Raw genomic sequence first — 22,878 nt, 5'->3', positions numbered from 1 at the left:
ATGTCAAAAGTACTTACATTAGAATCAATAAAATACATTTTTTGTTTCAATAAAATGGGGAAGACAGAGGTAGAATATAAAATTCATTCACTAAAAAGCAATTCCTGTGGTTCTCCTGGCTGCCAAAGGGGAAAAAAAAAAGAGCAATGTAATCACCTAAATCTAACTGGCCTTCCCAGACTGCTTAGGAAAATCACTCAGTCAATAAACAAATCATCACTACTATTCACACTGGAGCATACACTACAAGGAGTGCCCACATGCTGAGCTGCTCCTTCACAAATTAAAGTGCACAGCTGACCTGGAGAAAGAGTATTTATCATTCTGAGGAGTTACCCTCCTTCAAACTCCCAAAGTAATTTCCTACAAAACTATTATTTTAAGGTAGATCATCAAGAGCAAATTTGATAAAAATCTGGAGAGATACATAATTTTATTAATATGGAGCCAAGAGATAGTTGGGAGGGGTGGGCATTCTCCACAAAACTATAAGGTTATCTTTGTGAAAGATATATCTGCTTATGGTATTCTCTCTTAAAATCCCCTAGGGGATCCCTTCATCCCTTATAAGTAGTATTTTTCATCATTACAAGAACAAATGGAATGATATCAGCAAAAATGGTAAAGTAGATCAAAGGACTTGTCCCCCTAGAGAAACACTGAAAAAAAGAAAATCAAGCAAAAACTGTCCATCAAAGGTTCACAACTGGCTGAACAATCGATCAAGAAAAAGGAAACTCAAAATTAGAAGGAACACTTTGCAGTATTTTTACTTATCCTGTCCCTCACCTCCTCTGGAGCTCAGCAGTGGTCCTACAGACAGCAGACTGCCAGGGTGAGGCCCTGACTCCTGGTTCTTAAGGGAGCAGAGCAGATCTTATTTTTTTTACCAGCACAGTAAAAAATTTGTGTTGGTTTGTCCTAACTTGTCTGGGGGCAACCTGAAGGATGAATGCAAGGCACTTGCCTTTGTTTTGCCTAGTCAGAACTCACTCAGAGAGTAAAAACAGGACAATGTTCAAGAAGTAAGGCAAACAAACAAACCTAACTACTTCCTTAGGCAAAAGATTAAGGCTGAGACACACAACAGACTGTCTAGTCTGGGAGGAACAGCTGGGGAGAACTTCTTTCAGAAATTAGTGTATTCAAAAGTACACTGTGGAATCAGAAGTTATGGTGGGAATGTAAGTGGGTGCAGCCACTGGGCAAAACAGTAAGGAGATTCTTCAGAAAACTAAAACAGAATTGCCATATGATTCAGCAATCCCACTCCTGAACGTATATCCAGAGAAAAACATGGCTTGAAAAGATACATGCACTGCAATGTTCATCACATCATCGCTTACCATAGCCAAGATATAGATGCAACCTAAATATCCACTGACAGATGAATGGATAAAGAAAATATAGTACATATAACAATGGACTATTACTCAGCCATAAAAAAGAATAAAACAATGCCATCTGTAGCCACATGGATGGACATGAAGATTACTATACTAACTGATGTTAGTCAGACAAAGACAACTATCTTATGATATAGCTTATATGAAGACTCTTAAAGAATGAACTCTGGTGTTGGAGAAGACACTTGAGCGTCCCTTGGACTGCAAGGAGGTCCAACCAGGCCATCCTAAAGGAGATCAGTCCTGGGTGTTCATTGGAAGGACTGATGCTAAAGCTGAAACTCCAATACTTTGACCACCTCATGCAAAGAGTTGACTCGTTGGAAAATATCCTGATGCAGGAGGGATTGGGGGCAGGAGGAGAAGGGGACGACAGAAGATGAGATGGCTGGATGGTATCACCGACTCAATGGACATGAGTTTGAATGAATTCCGGGAGTTGGTGATGGACAGGGAGACCTGGCATGCTGCGATTCATGGCGTTGCAAATAGTCAGACACGGCTGAGTGACTGAACTGAACTGAACTGGAAGACTGATACAAATGAACTTATTTACAAAACAGAAACAGACTCACAGAGAGCAGACTTATGGTTACCAGGGGTGAAGGGTCAGGGGAGGGATAGATTAGGAGTTTGAGAATGATATGTATACCCTGCTGTATTTAAAACAGATGACCAACAAGGACCTACTGTACTTTGTAGGTATATCTGTTCAGTATTCTGTAATAACCTAAGTGGCAAAAGAATTAGAAAAAGAATAGATACATGTATATGTTTAACTGAATCACTTTGCTGTGCATATGAAACTAACACACTATTGTTAATCAACACTCCAATACGAAATAAAAATTAAATAGATAAAAGATTTTAAAAATACAAAAGATTTTGTATACATGCTCAGAACACAATGCATGCTCAGAAAAGACCTGAGAAGACCCTAGGCTTTCACCTCTGGCTAACTGATAGGCTTACTATAAGAGGTGAAGGCTAAGGCCTTCTGGTTGAAATGAAAGGACACTACACAGTTCCTGAAACTGAACAAAGAAACAAAGGTCTCCAGTGAAGATAACTACACAGGTAAACTAAGAAGACAGCAGTACGGGCACACAGTGCATCAAGATGTCATCAGTGACAACAAGAACCTAAAGGTGAGGGGACAGGGGCATAGAGGAGCAGAGTTTCTACATATTGATGAAGCTACTACTACTACTACTACTACTACTACTACTACTAAGTCACTTCAGTCGTGCCCGACTCTATGCGACCCCATAGACAGCAGCCCACCAGGCTCCCCCGTCCCTGGGATTCTCCACGCAAGAACACTGGAGTGGTTTGCCATTTCCTTCTCCAGTACTAATGAAGCTAAGTGGCTATTACTTCAAAGTAGACTGTTATAGAAATGTTAACTGTAATCCCAGAGTCACCAATAAGAAAATATCATAAATACACTGAAAAAGAAATGAGATGGGAATCAAAATGGTACACTACAAAAAATCAACGAAGAAAAAAAAAAGGCAGTAATGGAGGAAAATGAGGCCCAAAAAAAGGTCTAAGAAATACGGGGGGTGGGGGTTGGGGAATGGCAGAAGGAAGTCCTTTTATACCACAAATTATGTTAAACAGAAGTAAAGGAAACTCTCCAATCAAAAGGCAAAGATCTGCAGAAAGGAGTTAAAATGATCCACTATATACTGCCTATGAGACTCATTTTAGATCCAAAGACACAAATACGTTCAAAGAGAAAAGATGGGAAAGATACTCCCAAATACAGTAACCAAAAGAGAGCTGAGAAGTCATGCTAATATCAGGCAAAATAGTTTTTAGGTCAAACTTGTTTCAAGAGGCAAAAAAGTTCATTATATAATGATAAAAGGGATAGTTCATCAAGAAACAGTATCTTAAAATATGCGCACCAAATGACAGAGCCCCCAAATAAAAGAAGCAAACACTGACAGAATTGAAGGAGAAATAGTCCTACAGTAATAGTTGGAGAGTCTAACACTCCATTTTCAATAATGGACTGTATAGCTCGACAGAACATCAATAAGGACATCTAAGACTTGACAACACTATAAACGAACCCAAACTAACACATACATAGAACATTACATCTAACAATAGAAGATAGTTTCTTCTCAAATATGTGTGCAACATTCTCTAGGACAGACCATATATTAGGCAACAAAACAAGTCTTAATAAATTTAAACATACTGAACTCATACAAACTATCTATTTCTCCATCACAATGGAATTAAACTAGAGTTCAATAACAGAAGGAAAACTAGAAAATTCACAAATGTGAAAACTAAACCCTTTTAAAACAACCAATGGGTTAACTGAAGAAATCACATGGGGGAATTAGAAAATAGTTTGAGATGAATGAAAATAAAAATGCAGCATGCCACAATTTATTGTGGAAGTAGAAGCTGAAAGATATAAACATTGACACTAAAAATGAAAGCTCTCCTATCAGTAACCTAACTTTACCTCTAAGTAATAGAAAATGAAACCCAAAGCTAGCAGAATGAAGGAAATAATAAAGATTAGAGTGGAGATAAAAGAGAATACAAAAATAATAAAATCAACAAAATAAAAAAGCGAGTTCTTTGAAAAGATCCATCAATTCTTATTCTAGATCAGTTTTTCACATCAATAAGAAAATAAAAGACTCAAACAGCTAAAATTAGAAATGAAAATAGACATCATTAAAGATCTTACAGAAATGAAAAGCATTATAAAATAATACTATGAACAACTATCACCAACAAATTACATAACCTAGATGAAATGGTATTGTTCTTGGAAACACACAAATTATCTAAACTGAGTTAAGAATATATAAAAAATATGAACAGACCTATAATTGAAACACTAATCAAAAACCTCCCAACAAAGAAAAGTGCAAAATCACATGGCTCCACTGGTAAATTCTAACAAACATTTAAAACAAGAATTAACAGCAAACCTCAAACTCTTCCAGGAAAGAAGAAGAGAGGGAATACTTCAGAATGCTTTCTGTAAGGCCACTATTGCATGCATGTCGCTCAGCTGTGTCCAACTCTTTGCAACCTGTGGACTGTAGTCCCCCGGGCTCCTCTGTCTGTGGGATTTTACAGGCAAGAATACTGGAATGGGTTGCCATTTCCACCTTTAGGGGCTCTTCCTGACCCAAGGATTGAACTTGCATCTCCAGCATCTCCTGCATTGGCAGGTGGATTCTTTACCACTGAGCCACCTGGGAAGCCCTGATACTTGCCTCACAAAAGCAAATTAAACTTGAATGGGTCAATTTTGCTATCACTAGCAATTCTGTCTACATTTTATTTAAAAGAAATGGAGCACTACACACAGGATATACAAAAATTACCACAATCTAGGTCACCTTTTATATTTTTAATACGCTCGATGCTTCATACTGGCCCAATGTTAAAAGTATATTGTAAAAGGATACTTACTCTCTCTCCTTTTCAGTCAGCTTGTCATTAATATTATCTTTGATTGTTGATCTAGATCCCTTATGAATTACAGGATATCTGAGGGGCACTTGTAGGAAAAAGGAGATCATGGATACCAAATGTGCAGTATAACCAAGGGCAACAGCAATGCTTCCATCATCTTTTGCTGTTAATTCAAAAACAGAGAAACAGAAAACAGCTATTTACTTCATAAATGTAGCCACAAGATCATAACGAATCAATTTCAAGAGAGATTTTATAAGAGATAACTGAAAAAATATTATTCACCTATCTAAATTATATGATTTTACACACATCTAAATATATTAATAAGATTTGAAATTTCATCTACTATATTTAAAACTATTTCCCAATAATTAATGTGGTGAGATTAACATTTGATATATAATCTTAAGAGTTCTTAGTACAGTCAAGTCTTCAATACTTTCTTTCCCAGCATTTTTAATGCCAAAAATAATACCTGAGTCTATTATACAATGTGAAAATTAGTTTCAGAGATTTAAACATTGCATACTATATAAACATCATACATTTTATTCATTAACAACTTTACCAAGCAAAATAGTTGTACTGTTATACTACTGTACAATATTATTAATTCCAAGGTGAAGTGAAATAGCATAGCACATCCTTATAGGGTACATTCTCAATATTAATAAAGAGAGCATTGTTTAAATAAGTCAGTGATGTTTGAGATAGGATAGAGGAAAAAAGTGTTTTAAATAGTAAAAGGTAAAAAAAACCACATTGTTCATATATTAATACGTCCTATTGATATAATTTCGGTGGAAGTAAGTATTGGAAAAAGAATACATGTATCCTACAGTACATATCTTGTAAGAAATCAGATTTTTAACTCAACATCTAGATTTCTGCTACTGCCTATGAAGTAATAATCATTCAAGTATTCAGAACTGAGAATAATACAATAAGAAGTTTTAAGCTTGCCCCAAGGGAGAAAAAAAAGTAACTGCTTGGTATATGATATTTTTAAAATACTTTAAAAAGTTCTCTCTTTGTCTCCCTCTCTCTGTCTCTCTCACACACAGACACAGACACAGACACAGACACAGACACAGACACAGACACACACACACACACACACACACACACACACACAGATTTAACACATACCTGGAATACTTCTGGCTACAGAAAGGCTAAAATGATAGAGATGACCTTGGCTTGAGTATTTCCTGATTTCTAAGAGTAACTTTAACTTCAATTGTTAGTAATATTTCCCACATTCTTCTTTTATATTTAAACCTGGTCATCTAAGCACTATCTTTTTACTGTACAGGAAAGCCACTATTGCCATATACCACTCAGTACATTCTCCACACTTGACTACCAAAACAGATGCTTTGATCATACTGTAAAAATAGGTAACTTTTATTATACACTTTTTTTTTTTTCCTGCCAGGAATTGACCATGGTGCTCTATTTCTGGCAGTCACTCATTCATCAAAAATTAATAAACTGGGCATGTTTTATATGCTATTTTTTTCAATTTACAGATGAAAAAATTAGGTTCAAGAAGTTAAGGAACCTGTTCAAACTAATACAGCGAGTATAGCAGTTGACCTGACACCAAGGCCTTTGTCTTTAAGCACTCTACCATACTGTTGCAGAACGTTACTGTGGAATACATAACAATTTAAACTTGGGAGTCTAGAAGCATATGACACATGTTTATTATTTTAGTTTCTTCACTCTTTTCTAATAAGAGCCAAAAACACATAAAAAGTCTGTGAATCTTTGGTGACATGTTCTCTCAAATCAAACTGATGAAAAAAAAATCAAACAGCATTCCTTTCAACTGACTATTGGGCCTGGCTTAACTGACAAGAACTAACTATTTTTAGAGACCATGTGCTCCTGGTTCAGTCCCACTCAAGCACCTTTAGTACTACAATACTTTACTTCTGTTGAAATCTGCACATCAGCTTACCTTAGAGACTTAAAATTACACTGTAAATTCATCACAATATAATTTAATCATCATATAATATCAGAGCTGGGAGAAGCCTTGGAAATCACTGAATCTGATGCTACTAATTGAGAAATGAGAAAAATAAGATTCAAGTGGTATAAGTGAGTTAGTCAAAGCTGTGTAAGTAAAAACTATGAGTGCGGGAGTAAGAGATTGTATCTACACCCCAGCCCCTTCAAGTATCTATCCCTGGAATCACAGCTGGGAGTTCACTGAAAGAGGTTGCTGAATCCCACCTCCTGTTTTCTTTAAGAATAGGGCTTATTAAATTTAAAATATTCCTATTAGTACAAGCACTTGGTCTTTAAGAATCCTCTTTTGAAGGGAGAGGAAAAGAGGAAGAAAAAGAAAACTTTCAGTAAGTAATGAGGAACAAAACTACATTAAATCTGGACTTTTCTTTGTGTACTTTGGGATTTCCAGGAGGTGCAGTGGTAAAGAATCTGTCTGGCAAGCAGAAGAGGCAGGTTCGATCCCTGTGTTAGGATCGATTCCCTAGAATGGAAAATTGCAACCTGCTTCAGTATTCTTGCCTGGAAAATTCCATGGAAAGAGGAGCCTGGTAGGCGAGAGTCCATAGGGTTGCAGAGTCTAACACGACTGAGTGACTTAGCACCCACATGCATATGTGCTTTATACTAAGCTTTTATTTTTCTATGTGACCTACAGGAAAGGATTTGAAACCTTCCAAAAATCAGAGGGCCTCTTAGCCTGCCAAACAGGTCAAATGCAAACTATGAATGTTTAAAAAACCTATCCAACGTTAAACACTCAAGCATCTCCATTTTTCTGTATTACTAAAAGGGTAATACTAAAGCATTACATTTGTCTATTTCAAGGACTACATCTACATAAGTAGTAAAAGAACAGAAATTGGTCTTCTAACATTACCTCCTTTCAATAAAATAATTTTGCTTAAATTAAACATAAAAGGGCATCTCTAACAGAATCCTGTATACATACAGGAAAAACCAAAAAGAAATAGCAAAAACTGAAAACTGGGTAATACTGGAAATCAGCTTTGATTCTGGTTATTCACACTCACCATTATTTCTACCACAAGACTCCCCCAACTCACCCATTAAAAACCCTAGGGTTGCTTCCCATTCCAGGCCATAGTGCTCAGTCACAGCCTCACAGTTAAACACCATGGTGTTGGATTTCCAATATTGAAGCTTTATATTAAAAGGCATTTTAAAAGGACCATGGGTGAGGCATTACAGGGCCCATGGGTACTCCAATACCCTCGAAAGGAAAACCACCTCCTGGTAGGGAAGTCACTTTCATCACCCCAAGACTACTGAATCTCCAGTGGGAAAATGTGAGCTCATGTGGTTAATTATGGCTATTGCTGGCCACGAAACCTCAGATGTCACATTCTGTTGCCAATCACTTTAGCTAAAAAAACTGAAAGGTTTAAGGTTTCCAGCATTCCAAGATCTAAAAGACTTTTTACCTGCCAAAGCCAAAACCTGGCTCTCTGGGGTGTGCTTTTCCGGGAACCATTAATGACGTCCCTAACACCTGATGCAGAGCAGAGGCTTGTGTTCCTTATGCTGCTCTGAGGGTTAAAGAGGTCACAGATGACAGGCTTGTTGGTGAAAAGAAGCTAGAGGGGTAATGGGAGGGTTCAGGGAAGAACAGGAATAAGCTGTTAAGACTTAGGTAAAGGAAAAAAGCCCTGATTAAAATAATGTTTTAATGGGCTTACAAATAAAACAAAATTCTGCAGTTTCCTCACAATAAATATTACCTATTTGTTTTTTTTTAATGTAGGTAGCTACATTTACTTGGGGCTGTAGTAATTTTTGTGATAATAAATTTTTTATATAATGTCTTTTTTTTTTTAAGCTGAAAAGACTTAGACATGCATTTATTTTGGTTAATTAAGATAATAATGTGGGTCTGATTCATATTACATTACAGATCTTCCTCAGTTTACAATGGGTTTACATCCCGATAAATTCATTGCAAGTTGAAAATCTTGTAGGCTGAAAATGTTAAATGTTTTAAAATGGATTTAAAATATCTAACCTAGTCTTGCCTAGTCTATTTTAAGCATGCTCAAAACAATTACATTAGCCTCTTTTATGTAATCTTTATGATAACAGATTCCACAAACTCACAATGGCCATGACAACATTATAAATTAAAAGGTCTCTTTGACTTACATGTTGGACAAACTATTAATATTCAAATGCATCCAAGTACAATAAGTGATCTAAAAGCTCTTACCATCCTGCCTTCCCAATCACTCAGGCAGCTGATTTGGTAAGGAACCAAGCACCCACTGATCCAGACAGGACAAAATATTTAAGACTCTAATCATTGCCACAGCATCTATGGAATCATTCCACGTTCTCAATGAGACAGTGTTTGACATATGGACTCTCCTTTCCAAGAAATCATGCCTGCATAAAGGGATACAGACACAGAAGGAAATCTGGGTCTCATTACCACAAAAGGCTCTGTGTTATAGATTACTTAAAAACACACACAAACAGTTTTTTTCTTTTTTTTTTTTTTTGGATGAGAAATGTCCCAGTCAATGGAACTCAAGTGAATACCCTTCACGGGACAACTTTCCCCACTTGTGTCCAGGTCTCTCTGCTATATTCTAACAGAAACTTACCCAGTTAGAAAGAAGAACACAACACAAGATGCTGGGCCACTATGCAGCAGTTTCCCAAACAGTATGAAGCCATGCAATGCAAAGCCTATCCCAGCAAACTTTCATGAATATAACAGAATATCAGCTTAGATTTCCAGCACTAGAGTTTTACTAAGCATGCAGCTGCTACAGAACACTAAAAACTTGCTAGATGTCTGGAAGAGGTTATTATTCAAAACAAGGAGGAAAACTGCGTCATGACAGGAGTAATACGGGCCTTAAAATCAGGCCAACCAGGGAGGACTTTAGTTCTGCCACTGGCTAGTATGACTCTTCGGAAAAATTAACTAATCTCACTGAGCCTCAATTTTCTTGTCTTCAGAAAAAAACAAAAAAAGAGCTGAGTATAATTCTTTCCCTCACAGAAGGAATTGATTCTCACAGAGGCGGGAATTAGGTAAACAAGACAGCATCATGTATGATGTCCCATGTTACATATTTCTACTCACTGAATCTAAAATTGCCATCCTTCTTTCAACAAGGCAATACTATTTTATCTTTAAAAATACCTCAGGTTATCATCTTCTCTGTAAGACTTCCTGGTAGATCTGATTATTCCCACTTCTTTAAGTCCCACATAGCTGGTATAAACTTCTAAGTGCCTGACACAGAGTACAAATTCAAGAGGTATTTATTGATTGGCTTGATTACAAGTTAACCTCGAGTGGCCTGAAGTTTCACTGAGGTAGGATCAATGCCTTGGTCACCTCTGCATACCCCCAGCACCTGGCCCCATAAATGACACACACAAGGCACTCAGTAAATTCAAAAGTACATGGAAGTACCTTGCAGAATGCGAACATAGATTTTAAAGTCCAATACTACCATATGTGCTTCTTAAAACCAATTCCTACAAGTTATGGTAAGTAAATAGGGCCTTAGAGTAAAATTAAACATTTACTTCATTTTTTTTAGCAGTAAAAACTGCACTAAAAGATAAACTAATTTTTTTAGGGGAAGAAGGAATGTATTCAGCTTGGATGAATAGACAGGGAACAAAAGCTGGAAAAAATTAGGAAACAAATCAACTCCAGAAAACAAAAATAGCATCAAGGAACATCCCAGAATGAATTGAGGTGATACTCTAAAACCGGTAGTATCCCTGCTTCTCTTGTTGCCACCTCTCAAAGCATTCTATATGTAGCAGCCAGAGTGACTTTTAAAAAACATCAATTCATATCATCCCCCTTCTTGAAGCTCTTCAGGGTTTCCCACTCCACTGAGAATAAAATAGAAACTCCTTTCAGTGGCCTCAAGACCCTGGCTGACTCTCCTACATCTACTGATGGAATTCTTCTCTTTTCTCACTCTGCCCCAGCCACACAGGTTTGCTCTGGTCTGTCCTTCCTTCCTCTCTCTGGCAACTAATTCTAATTACATTTATTGAATGCCTTCTATAGGAAAAGCTCTTTCAAATGCTATCTCATTCAATCATCACAATGAACTGAAGATGTAAATATTACCTCATTTTACAGGTGAAGAAATTCAGTTCAGTTCAGTTCAGTTGCTCAGTCGTGTCCAACTCTTTGCAACCCCATGAAATGCAGCACGCCATGCCTCCCTGTCCATCACCAACTCCCGGAGCCTACCCAAACTCATGTCTATTGAGTCGGTGATGCCATCCAACCATCTCATCCTGTCGTCCCCTTCTCCTCCTGCCTTCAATCTTTCCCAGCATCAGGGTCTTTTCCAATGAGTCAGCTCTTCGCATTAGGTGGCCAAAGTATTGGAGTTTCCGCTTCAACATCAGTCCTTCCAATGAACACCCAGGACTGATCTCCTTTAGGATAGACTGGTTGGATCTCCTTGCAGTCCAAGGGACTCTCAAGAGTCTTCTCCAACACCACAGTTCAAAAGCATCAATTCTTTCATGCTCAGCTTTCTTTATAGACCAACTCTCACATCCATACATGACTTAAGCTCTGAGAAATTACATGATTTTCCTAGACTACACGTATCTTCTCCCAAGCCCTTACCCTGAATTTTTTCAGATATATCAAGCCAATTCCTCAGAATCCTCAATCATGATGCCCCCCTCTTCTAGGAATTCTTCTCCCCCAGCTGTAGTGGGTGAAGTGAAAGTCAATCAGTCGTGTATAACTCTTTGCAACCCCATGGACTATACTGGGGTGGGTAGCCATTCCCTTCTCCAGGGGATCTTCCCAACCCAGGGATCGAACCCAGGTCACCAGCATGGCAGGCGGATTCTTTACCAGCTGAGCCACCAGGGAAGCCTGGTTCCTTTCAGCCTTCATATTTTCTGTTAAACATTTCTCCTCAGAGAGATCTTCTCTGATTGCTTTATCTACAGTGAAAGTGAAAAGTGAAGTCGCTCAGTCGTGTCCGACTCTTTGTGACCCCGTGGACTGTAGCCCACCAGGCTCCTCCCTCCATGGGATTCTCCAGGCAAGAGTACTGGAGTGGGTTGCCATTTCCCTCTCCAGGGGATCTTCCCGACCCAGGGACCTAACCCAGGTCTCCTGCATTGCAGGCAGACGCTTTAACCTCTGAGCCACCAGGGAAGCCCTACGGTAGGTTTCCCTATTCTCTAAGATAGCATACTCTTTTACTAAATACTTCTTTTCTTATTCATTGCCTTTATTTTTTTTCTCCTTTAAGAGCTTGTATGCTCTATGAAAGAAGAGAATATATTTGCTTTTCCCATCATCATATCCTCAAAGTGGCACATGCCTGGCATTAGGTGCTCAGTTGATATTTTTTTCAATGAAAGAATATTCTGTATTCCTACAACCTGGCCCAGGGCTCAAGGAACTTATTAGGTTTATTAAATAAATGAAAGAAAGAAAGAATAGGGAAGAAGATGTGTCATGAACTTCAAGACACCATGACCTAAAATGAACACCAAAGCACATGTTATGACTTACAGAGATGAGTGGGAACACTGTACAATGGAAAACAGACAAATCCCAGCAAGATCTTTACCTAGTTTTGTGGTCTTGAGCAAGTCACTAAGTAGCTCATTCACACATTATAAAATGAGATTATACCACCTTTCTTATTGGGTTACTTTGTTTTCCGAAGGATTAAAGATAAGGCAAAATGTCTTGCTCTTAAATAAAATCTTGACAATCATGTGAAGCACGTAGTATGTGAACTACCGTGTTCATACTATCAATTAGAAGATCAACTCAAAGCTTAGATGACTTGGTCCAAAATTCATGGTTTCTTAAAGGGAACCGGGATTCAAATACAGGTCTTCCCATTCCTGTTTTAATCACATAAAAAAATTTTTTTTTAATTGCAGTATAGTTGAATGGTAGCTTAGTTGGTAAAGAATCTGCTGCAGTGCAGGAGACTCAGGCTAGATACCTGGGTCAGAAAGATCCCCTGGAGAAGGAAATGGCAAACTACTCCAGTATTCCTGCCTGAAAAATCCCATGCACAGAGGAACCTGGTGGGCTACAGCCCATGGGGTTGCAAAAGTCAGACACAATTTAGCAACTAAACTACCACAAGAGTTGAATTTACAACATTGTATTAATTTCTGCTGTACAGCAAAGTGACTCAGTTATATGTATATAACTACATACACACACACACACACACACACACACACACACACACACACACACACACATTCTTTTTTGTATTCTTTTCCATTATGGTTTATCAAGGATATTGAATATGGTTCTCTTTCCTATACAGTGGGACCTTGTTGTCAGTTTGCATCTACTAATCCCAGACTCCCGCTCCTACCTTCTACCATCCCTTTCCCTCTTGGCAACCACTAGCCTATTCTTTGGAGAAGGCAATGGCACCCCACTCCAGTACTCTTGCCTGGAAAATCCCATGGATGGAGGAGCCTGGTAGGCTGTAGTCCATGGGGTTGCTAAGAGCAGGACACGACTGAGCGACTTCCCTTTCACTTTTCACTTTCATGCACTGGAGAAGGAAATGGCAACCCACTCCAGTGTTCTTGCCTGGAGAATCCCAGGGACGGGGGAGCCTGGTGGGCTGCCGTCTATGGGGTCACACAGAGTCGGACACGACTGAAGCGACTTAGCAGCAGCAGCAGCCTATTCTCTATGTCCCTGATTCTAGTTTTCTTAGCTAGGTTCATTTATAACACTTTTTATATTATGTCCCAACTACTTGTAAAGGACAAAGAAAGTAATACACTAAAGCAGTCTTAAATGTTAAAGGATCACAAATAACAGATTCTTTATAGGGAAATGGAAGGAAGTCCCAATATGAACTAGTAATGCTCTATTCTGGAATAACTTATTCCCAAATAGATTAATGTGCTGCTGCTGCTGCTAAGTCGCTTCAGTCGTGTCCGACTCTGCGCGACCCCATGGACGGCAGCCCACCAGGCTCCCCCGTAGCTTTGGGTATAATCTATAGAACTTCTCAGTAGTCAAAGCACTGTTTACATTAGGAGAAAAGAACCCACTGTGCTAACAATAAAAGTCATCTTTCTACCCAATGTCAAATTAAGTTCTTTTCTCTGGCATACTGGTAAAGAGATTAGGAAAAATATTTTAAAATATAGCTATTACTGTGAATGCTATTTGTAAAATCTTTAATGTAAATTTCTTTTAATTAAAGAGGACAGAAATGACAGTATAACAAGTTTAACCTATGGGAGTGGGAATGTCACAAAATTTAATTTTCAAATACATTTTATGTTAGCAGAAATATAACTTTATAAACAGAGCAGACTAAGGTTTACGCTTTGCTCCCAACACAATTTTTTCATGAAAAATCAAACAAAAAGGACAGGAATATTATTAGTATTCTTGAGAAGCCTACTGTCTGATTTTCTTAAACCCCATTCAAAAACTATTTTAACTTTCAAATAGAAAGCTCAACAATTCTCCCCCCATGATTAGACCAAATATCCTCTTAAGTCTTCCATCAGGGATCAGTTTCAGTTATCTATTTACTTACAATTGGGAAGGGACAGAAGGTTTCAGAACTTTTCTGGAAGAAGGGACAGGCAACCAACATTTCAAGATATCTCTTTTTCCTTGCAACACACCCACATTTCATACCAAATCTTTAGAAGTAAAAGGAAATAAAATACCTTGGAAGTCCTCAGAATTGGGCAACTTGACACCACATACAAAGTAATCTTTATGGTCATTCTGTGAATATAACCAAAGAATGAAATTAACTTTATGTATAAACAAAGAAGCTCTAAATATAAAAAATTTAGGGGTAAATTCAAAGACAATACTGTCATAGATATAAAATATTACCCTAATTGTTGAAGCTGAATACATGATGATTTATTATACTATTATCTGTATCTTGATATACACTCTAAATTTTCTATATAATATATTTAAAAACATATCTAACAAAAAGTCATGTAAAATTTTAACCATAAAGCTAACTATTCTTTGACCAATTCAAAGCTATAAATGAGAATTTTTAAGTAGAATTAACAAGAGTCTGTGAGTAATCAATCCTATTAGCTTTCCTCTCAGAAAATTAGTCTTTTAAGTCACTTTTCATGAGAAAGAAAACAAAACCACCAAATTTAGCAGATTTAATTCTCTAAAAAAGAATCCTAATAATTTACATTTGTACTTACTCTAAGAAACCAAATTCAGAAACTTAACATCTTGACAGCTACCACAGGAATATCTTAAGTAATACTAATAAATATAAATTAATTAATATATTTGAAGCAATGTGTATGTATCTGCATGCATGTCTCAGATAAGGTAGAAGCTGATAATGTGGTTGAGAGAAAAAGTCCCAAAGAAACCAGAAATAATTTGGCATTCTTTCAGGTGAAGATGAGTTCACTCCACCACTAAATTGACAGAAAAAAATAAACTAGTGAAACCTAATGCCAACTAATTCTACATCTACTTTTTAAATAAATATTAGCTTCTGAATGAATAATAACAGCATATGATTAACACTAGAGCAATGATATTTTCTTTGAGAGGAAATTTCAAATAGAACTCTCTTAAAAAAATTGTTTTTTTCCCCAGAAAAGCTGAAACTTACCAAATCAATAGGGTAAATGTAGGAAAGCTCAGATAGTAACTGCCTGCAACGAATTGTCAGCTGAGCATTAGTCTTCAGAAAGAGTTCTCTAATGAGGAAAGAAAAAAGCACATTTGTTAAAAACGCAAAAGACAAACACGTTTGCTTGCTTTGTAATGGTTATTTCCAACTAACTGACACAGAGGAAAATTAAATGATCTGTACTTGGCCACAGAAATTCAGAAGCAGAAGCAAGAATAATAGCTAACATGAGTCCTGACCTATCTCTGTATACCATCAATCACCCTAACTATATAAGGAGGCCTATTGTATGTATCCAGCACCATGAAAAGAGAGGTAAAACATACAAATAATCATTGACTGGACACCTACTACTATATGCCAGGAGCTTTACAAATGGCTTTAATTATCATATCAATGACAACTTATTTGGTTGATATTACTATACCTATTTTACAAACAAGAAAACAAGATCTAGAGAGGATCGGTAAACTGACCAAAATCTCATTTAAACTCAGGCCATTTTGCAGGAAATACCCATATGGTATTTCCTCAAAACAGCATTCTACTTTCATTTACAACTACAAATGTTATAACTACCTCAAAAAATAACCTGCTGTCATATTACAAAAATAAAAGAATAAAAAGGACAAAGCCAAAAGGTGTGGCATGAGATGATGCCGCTTTTCCCTTAGACTGTTTAAGAAACATGACTAACAGTAAATTATCCATGGAGCATATTACCTGCTCAACAGTGTCAACAATTAAAAAGGAGGTAATTTAGGAAACGGACTAGGTTAGAGTGGAACACAAAGCAGTACAATGCAAAGAGAGCTGAAACTTAAAGGCCATCTAGTTCTGCTTTCCTAGTGAACCAGACAAAAAGTAACCTCCACAGCTTTGCCTTCCTATCTGCAAATTGAGAGGATTAGATTAGATGATCTCCAAGGTTCTTCCCAGGTTTCTTAATTGCTAAAGTTTCTTAAACAAAAATGCACAATGGGATGACTTTCCAGTAAAAGTGAGTGAAGATGACAAGAAGATCAGAGGTGGCAACAAGTTAAGCATGTGCTGCAAAAAATAAAGGGAAAAACTATTAGCATTTGTTAAACGAATGTCATGGAGCAACCGACATTAGCTACAGTTCTATCTCCAGTGCATGTGCAATCGGTAGTGTCTGACTGCTTGTGACCCCATGGACTGTAGCCTGCCAGGCTCCTCGGTCCATGGAATTCTCCAGGCAAGAATACTGGAGTGGGTTGCCATTTCCTCCTCCAGGGGATTTTTCTGACCCAGGGATCGAACCTGCACCTCGTGCATTGCAGGCAGAGTCTTTACCCCTGAGCCATTGGGGACCATTTTATATTGGACAGTGAAGGAAAATAATCACAACTTGTTCTTAAGAAGAGAAAAAAATAATGGTAAAATAGTATTTTAGGAGAAGTCTGCTAGCAACATGGAGAATGAACTGGACAGCTGGAGAGACTTATGTTAGAGAATCTGAGAACTGCTGAGGTAAGGCAAGTGAAATGACTAAAGAAAAACTGTAAGCTGCACTACATGTAGAGGACTGGAAGAGGAGGAGATTCAAACATGAAGTCATGGTACTGACGCCCTGCAATCTAGAAGAACAGTGTTCAGGCTTCCGATTCTGACCACATACCAGGCGCCCTCATAACCGCCTCTAGCACAGTGCATGACGCAACAGAGGCTGAATAAATGAAAGTGACACTGAGCGTATTAACTGGCACTAACATTGGCAGCTTTAAAAAAACACTCCGTTTCTAAATCCTCTCCTCAAAGTAAACTCAACACTCCTAACAACCATTCTCAGTATTCCGCTTACCTTTTCGCGGTGCACTCCTTTCTCAACTCGTTTAGGGATTCCTTTTGGAGTTGAAGCTTGAGGTGCTCAGCTGAAAATGTACTTCCTAGAGAGAGATGAAAGGAGACAATTCCAGATGTAACACTGCAGACAGGACTGCCCAGTCACAACCAAACAGGCAGAGCCCAGTCCCCTGACTGTGAGAGGGAAATAAAAAGAGTAAAAGGTAAAATGAGGATAGAGGACTTTCGGGGGAATTAACCAGAACAAAATTCCAATCGCTTCCATTTTTATACAGTCTCTAGCAGGAGTCAAATAGTAAGAGTTCAAGATTCCCTACCTATAGATTTCTGGGTTGCTGATCAAGAAACCCCAATGAGATGTTCAAAATTCAGACAACTTCACTAAAAAAATAAAACCTGGTTATGAACTCTGGGTGTTAAGGATGATTTACTAAAAGTTAATCAACTGTAACAAATGTACCACTCTAGTAGGGGAAGCTATGCACTGGTACGGTTTGGGAGTATATGGGGAATCTGTACCTTCTGATCAATTTTGCTATGCACCTAAAACTGCTCTAAAAAATAAAGCTTATTTTTTCAAGTGGTTAATTTGTTTTCAACCACAAATAATACAGACCATTGCTGAAAGTATAAAAAGTAATAGAGCAGGAAAAATTACTTGCATATCGACTACTACAATATAGTAGTTCATAAATTAAGTTTTTTAATGATGATTCATCTTATTCATATATTTAAATAGCTTTAGTTACAATCATAGTGTGCAGGAAATATATATTCTGATTTTTCCAAATTATGTCTCAAGCATTTTTACATGTTGACAGATAGTCTGAGTTACAATGTTTAATGGCCTATAAAATATAACTCAATAGAAGTGAATTAAAAGAACAGTCTATATTTTAACTGATAGTCCAATACCTCAATTCCATTACAGGACATTTAATTTCCTCTAAGTATTTGCATGGCAATGATTAATATTTGCGTATATACGCCTAGTCTCTAGTGTTTATATTAACTTTGGGACCTCCATTTTCATTTATGTGATCATAAAATCCTTTTACATCTTCTTACTCTAAAAAATGATCCTGTCTCAGGCTCTTGATAACCAGGCCTGAAAATTCCAAAGGTCCTAAAGCATAGAAAAACAGTCTTGGATCCTGACATACTAAGTTCTAGATCTTGAAAAGGAGTTTAGTGCCAAGAACTGTGACTAACAGGAAATGGTAGCTGAAACTCTTCTGTACCTCTTCTCTAGGGAAGAAGCAGAAGTAGATTAACTGATCAAAATACAGTTTGGACTTGAGCACTAAAATCACCAACCTAAGTAATTTTATCAACATACGTCTAAGCACCCTGTTCTTCTCTCTCAACTCTATGTTAATGACCGGTAAGTTATTAAATCTGCTCCCCAGACAGAACTTAATCAAGAAATACTACTTATCTTCTTTAGCCCCAATATAATTCCTCCCCAGATTTCGCTCTCAATAATTTCAGAAGATACTCAAATTGACAACTTCCACCCCGCACCTCATGTAATTTTTCCAGAAAGCACATGAATTCTTCCACTACTATACAAATTTGCAATCTTATTCTTCGACCCAGATAAAAGGCTGCCTCAATTCTAGTGAAATCACAAATAAGGCCAAGACAGATGTGGGTTTTGAAATGCAAATATTATACACCCTCTTTAGCTTTGAAGGTCTTTAGAACATATTACCTGACCAAAAGAAAACAAAAACACTTGCAAAATAAATAAAATAAAATAAAATAAATACACTAGCCAGCTAACAGATGGGGTAAAATGTTAACAATGGGTAAATCTGGGTGAAGAATATAGGTGTTCTCTGTATTCTTCTTATTCTTGCAGTTTTTAAGTCCCAAATGATTTTCAAATAAAAAGAAGCAGAGTAGACACAAACCCAGAGAAAGGTCTCCTACAAGGCTTTTCCACAGGCTTTAAAAGAACTAAGGCTTTAATATATATGGAATTTAGAAAGATGGTAATGATAACCCTCTATGTGAGACAGCAAAAAGACACAGATGTATACAACAGTCTTTTGGACTCTGTGGTAGAGGGCGAGGGTGGGATGATTTGGGAGAATGGCACTGAAACATGTATATTATCATATGTGAAACAAATCAGCAGTCTAGGTTCAATGCATGATACAAGGTGCTCGGGGCTGGTGCACTGGATAACCCAGAGGGATGGGATGGGGAGGGAGGTGGGAGGGGGTTCAGGATTGGGAACACATGTACACCTGTGGCAAATTCATGTCAATGCATGGCAAAACCAATACAATATTGTAAAGTAATTAGCTTCCAATTAAAATAAATAAATTTATATTTTAAAAAAAGAACTACAGCTTTAAAACACAGAGGCACCATCTAAGGCACCATCTCTCCACATTTTTCTGTTAAAAGGTAATATACCTCTCATTGGTTACATGGTGTTCTCTGGAACAAAACTGAGTGAGACTGGTTTAGCTAGGCTCAGGTAGAGAAGAACCAAGTATCTCTAAATATTTGCATGGCAATGATTAGTATTTATGCATAGTCTTTTGTGTTTATATTAACCTTGGAACCTCAGAAAAGTCAACCTAAGTTCCAAAGTCACTTCATAAGAAGTAGTAACAAAGAGGCAACGACGTGCTCAATCTCTTCACATGTTGTTCAGGTTATATATTATCAGCATGAATACTACACAATTGGTGTTGTGTTCTCCCAAGGATATTACATATCTAGAAGCAATGATATCCATCTTTCAGACCACAGATATATCTTGCTTCTCATCTGATTTTCTCAAGACTCAGCATTGACTGGTATTTTCTGCTTGAATCATTCTTTACTACAATTGTTGTAAAATAATATTTAAATTCCAGTGACCGCTCCATATTTATCAGCTAGCATTCAACATTCTTCTCTAAGCAAGAGGCCTTCCTTCTCCATTAGCTATCTATTATCAGTATGGAACCATGAATTCTCTTTTATTTTTCAAAGATTTACAATTCATTATTGTATTTAATTATTTTGGTGCTCAAGTGGTACCAGATTTGATCAGCCTTGCTCGAGTGCCCCTTCTGATGTCGTGTGATCATGTTATTCAAAACATTACCTTACTTATTATCATTTTAATTGCTGTAGGATCTGTTGTGATATTCCCTCTCTCATTCCTGATACTGTTAATTCATGCTTTCTCTCTTTTTACTTGGTCAGTCTGGCTAGAGGCTTACTAATTATATTGATCTTTTCAAAGAACACCTTTTAGTTTCATTGACATTCTCTACTGTTTTCAAGTTCACTGATTTCTGACCTTAATTATTTCCTTCCTTCTGTTTGATTTGGGTTTAATTTGCTCTTCTTTTCCAGTTAAGATGTAAGCTTGGGTTACTAAATGAAGGACTTTCTTCTCTACTATAAGTATCAAATGGTATAAATTTCCTCTAAGCTAGCATCCCTTTAGATGTTGATATATTTTCATTCAAAAGTATTTTCCAATTTTCCTTGTTATTTCTGCTTTGACCCATGATATGTATATGTATGATGATACACAATACTTTGCATTATTTTGATCATTTGTATTTATTTATGACACCGAATCTGGCCTAACTAAATATCCCATAAGTACTTGGGGGAAAAAAAAAAGTATATTCTGCTTAATTAGGCCAAGTTAGTTGATTATGTTGTTAATGTCTTTTATCCTCAGAGATTCTCTACTTGGTACAGAAATTACTGAGAAATGAGTGTTATGGTTACCAACTACAACTGTGTATTTAGCTGTATCTCCTTTCAGTTTTTGCTATATATATATATATATATATATATATATATAAAAGCTCTGTTGTTATATTCATACATATTTAGAATTGCTTTATCTTTTCATGAACTAGTCTCTGCACCATAGTGTAATATCCCTCTTTATTGCAAGTAATATTCATTGTTCTGAAGTCAACTTTGCCTGTTAATAGAGTCACTTTGGCTTTCTTTTGGTTGGTATTGGCATAGTGTACTTTTTTATTCTTTTACTTTAATCTATCCAGTTCGGTTACTCAGTCCTGTCCGACTCTTTGCGACCCCATGAATCGCAGCATGCCAGGCCTCCCTGTCCATCACCAACTCCCAGAGTTCACTCAGACTCACGTCCGTCGAGTCAGTGATGCCATCCAGCCATCTCATCCTCTGTTGCCCCCTTCTCCTCCTGCCCCCAGTCCCTCCCAGCATCACAGTCTTTTCCAATGAGTCAACTCTTCGCATGAGGTGGCCAAAGTACTGGAGTTTCAGCTTCAGCATCATTCCCTCCAAGGAAATCCCAGGGCTGATCTCCTTCAGAATGGACTGGTTGGATCTCCTTGCAGTCCAAGGGACTCTCAAGAGTCTTCTCCAACACCACAGTTCAAAAGCATCAATTCTTCGGTGCTCAGCTTTCTTCACAGTCCAACTCTCACATCCATACATGACCACAGGAAAAACCATAGCCTTGACTAGACGGACCTTAGTTGGCAAAGTAATTTCTCTGCTTTTCAATATGCTATCTAGGTTGGTCATAACTTTTCTTTCAAGGAGTAAGCGTCTCTTAATTTCATGGCTGCAATCACCATCTGCAGTGATTTTGGAGCCCCCAAAAAGAAAGTCTGACACTGTTTCCACTGTTTCCCATCTATTTCCCATGAAGTGATGGGACCGGATGCCATGATCTTCGTTTTCTGAATGCTGAGCTTTAAGCCACTTTATATTAAAAATGTGCTTCTTATAGATAGCATTTAGTTGGGTCTTTTTTTATCTTTATAAAATCTGAATAATCTTAATTGTGGTATTTAGAACATGTACACTTAATATAATCACTGATACGTTTAGGTTAAAAACTTCCACTTTGTTAGCTGTTTTCTTGATGTGTTCCTTGATGTTCACTTATTCTTTGTTTCTTTATCCCTCTTTTTCTATGCTTTTGGATTATTTTTTTATTCCCTCTTTCTTCATTATTGGCTTACTCTTACCTCCCCCTAAAATTTCTAATTGACTCATTGGAAAAGACTCTGATGCTGGGAGGGATTGGGGGCAGAAGGAGAAGGGGACGACAGAGGATGAGGTGGCTGGATGGCATCACTGACTCGATGGACGTGAGTTTGGGTGGACTCCGGGAGTTGGTGATGGACAGGGTGGCCTGGCGTGCTGCGATTCATGGGGTCGCAAAGAGTTGGACACGACTGAGCGACTGAACTGAACTGAAAATTTCTAGTGGTTGCCCCAGAGTTTACAATATATAACTTTAATTAATAACAGTCTACCTTCAAATAAGATTAAACCACCTCATGTAGAGGATAAAATCCTGAAAACAGTACACTCCCAACTCTTCCCTTCTCTACTCTTAAAATACTTCATAAATTTTACTTTATGCCTGTTACAAACCCTAAAACATTGCTGTTGCATTAGAAAATCAATAGCCTTCTAGAGCAACTAAAAATAAGAAAAACTGATGAATTTATCTGCACAGCAGCAATGGAGAC

The 22,878-nt window shown here is 37.4% G+C and overlaps 1 protein-coding gene across 6 annotated transcripts in view; it reads right to left on the bottom strand.

Annotated features, from left to right (window-relative positions):
• UVRAG (UV radiation resistance associated) overlaps positions 1 to 22,878 on the bottom strand; it is a 321,480-nt gene that overhangs the window by 122,190 nt on the left and 176,412 nt on the right. For all 6 annotated transcript variants that reach the window (XM_027979551.2, XM_060399449.1, XM_042233269.2 and 3 more), the window contains 4 exons: positions 17,379 to 17,463; positions 15,533 to 15,620; positions 14,595 to 14,655; positions 4,863 to 5,028 (listed from right to left, as the gene is read on the bottom strand). In XM_027979551.2, the coding sequence (XP_027835352.1) occupies positions 4,863 to 5,028; positions 14,595 to 14,655; positions 15,533 to 15,620; positions 17,379 to 17,463 (400 nt within the window). The remainder of the gene's footprint in view (positions 1 to 4,862; positions 5,029 to 14,594; positions 14,656 to 15,532; positions 15,621 to 17,378; positions 17,464 to 22,878) is intronic.

Source organism: Ovis aries, chromosome 15 (genome assembly GCF_016772045.2).
Source record: "Ovis aries strain OAR_USU_Benz2616 breed Rambouillet chromosome 15, ARS-UI_Ramb_v3.0, whole genome shotgun sequence".
NCBI lineage: Eukaryota > Metazoa > Chordata > Mammalia > Artiodactyla > Bovidae > Ovis > Ovis aries.
This window is presented reverse-complemented; position numbering and strand designations above follow the sequence as displayed.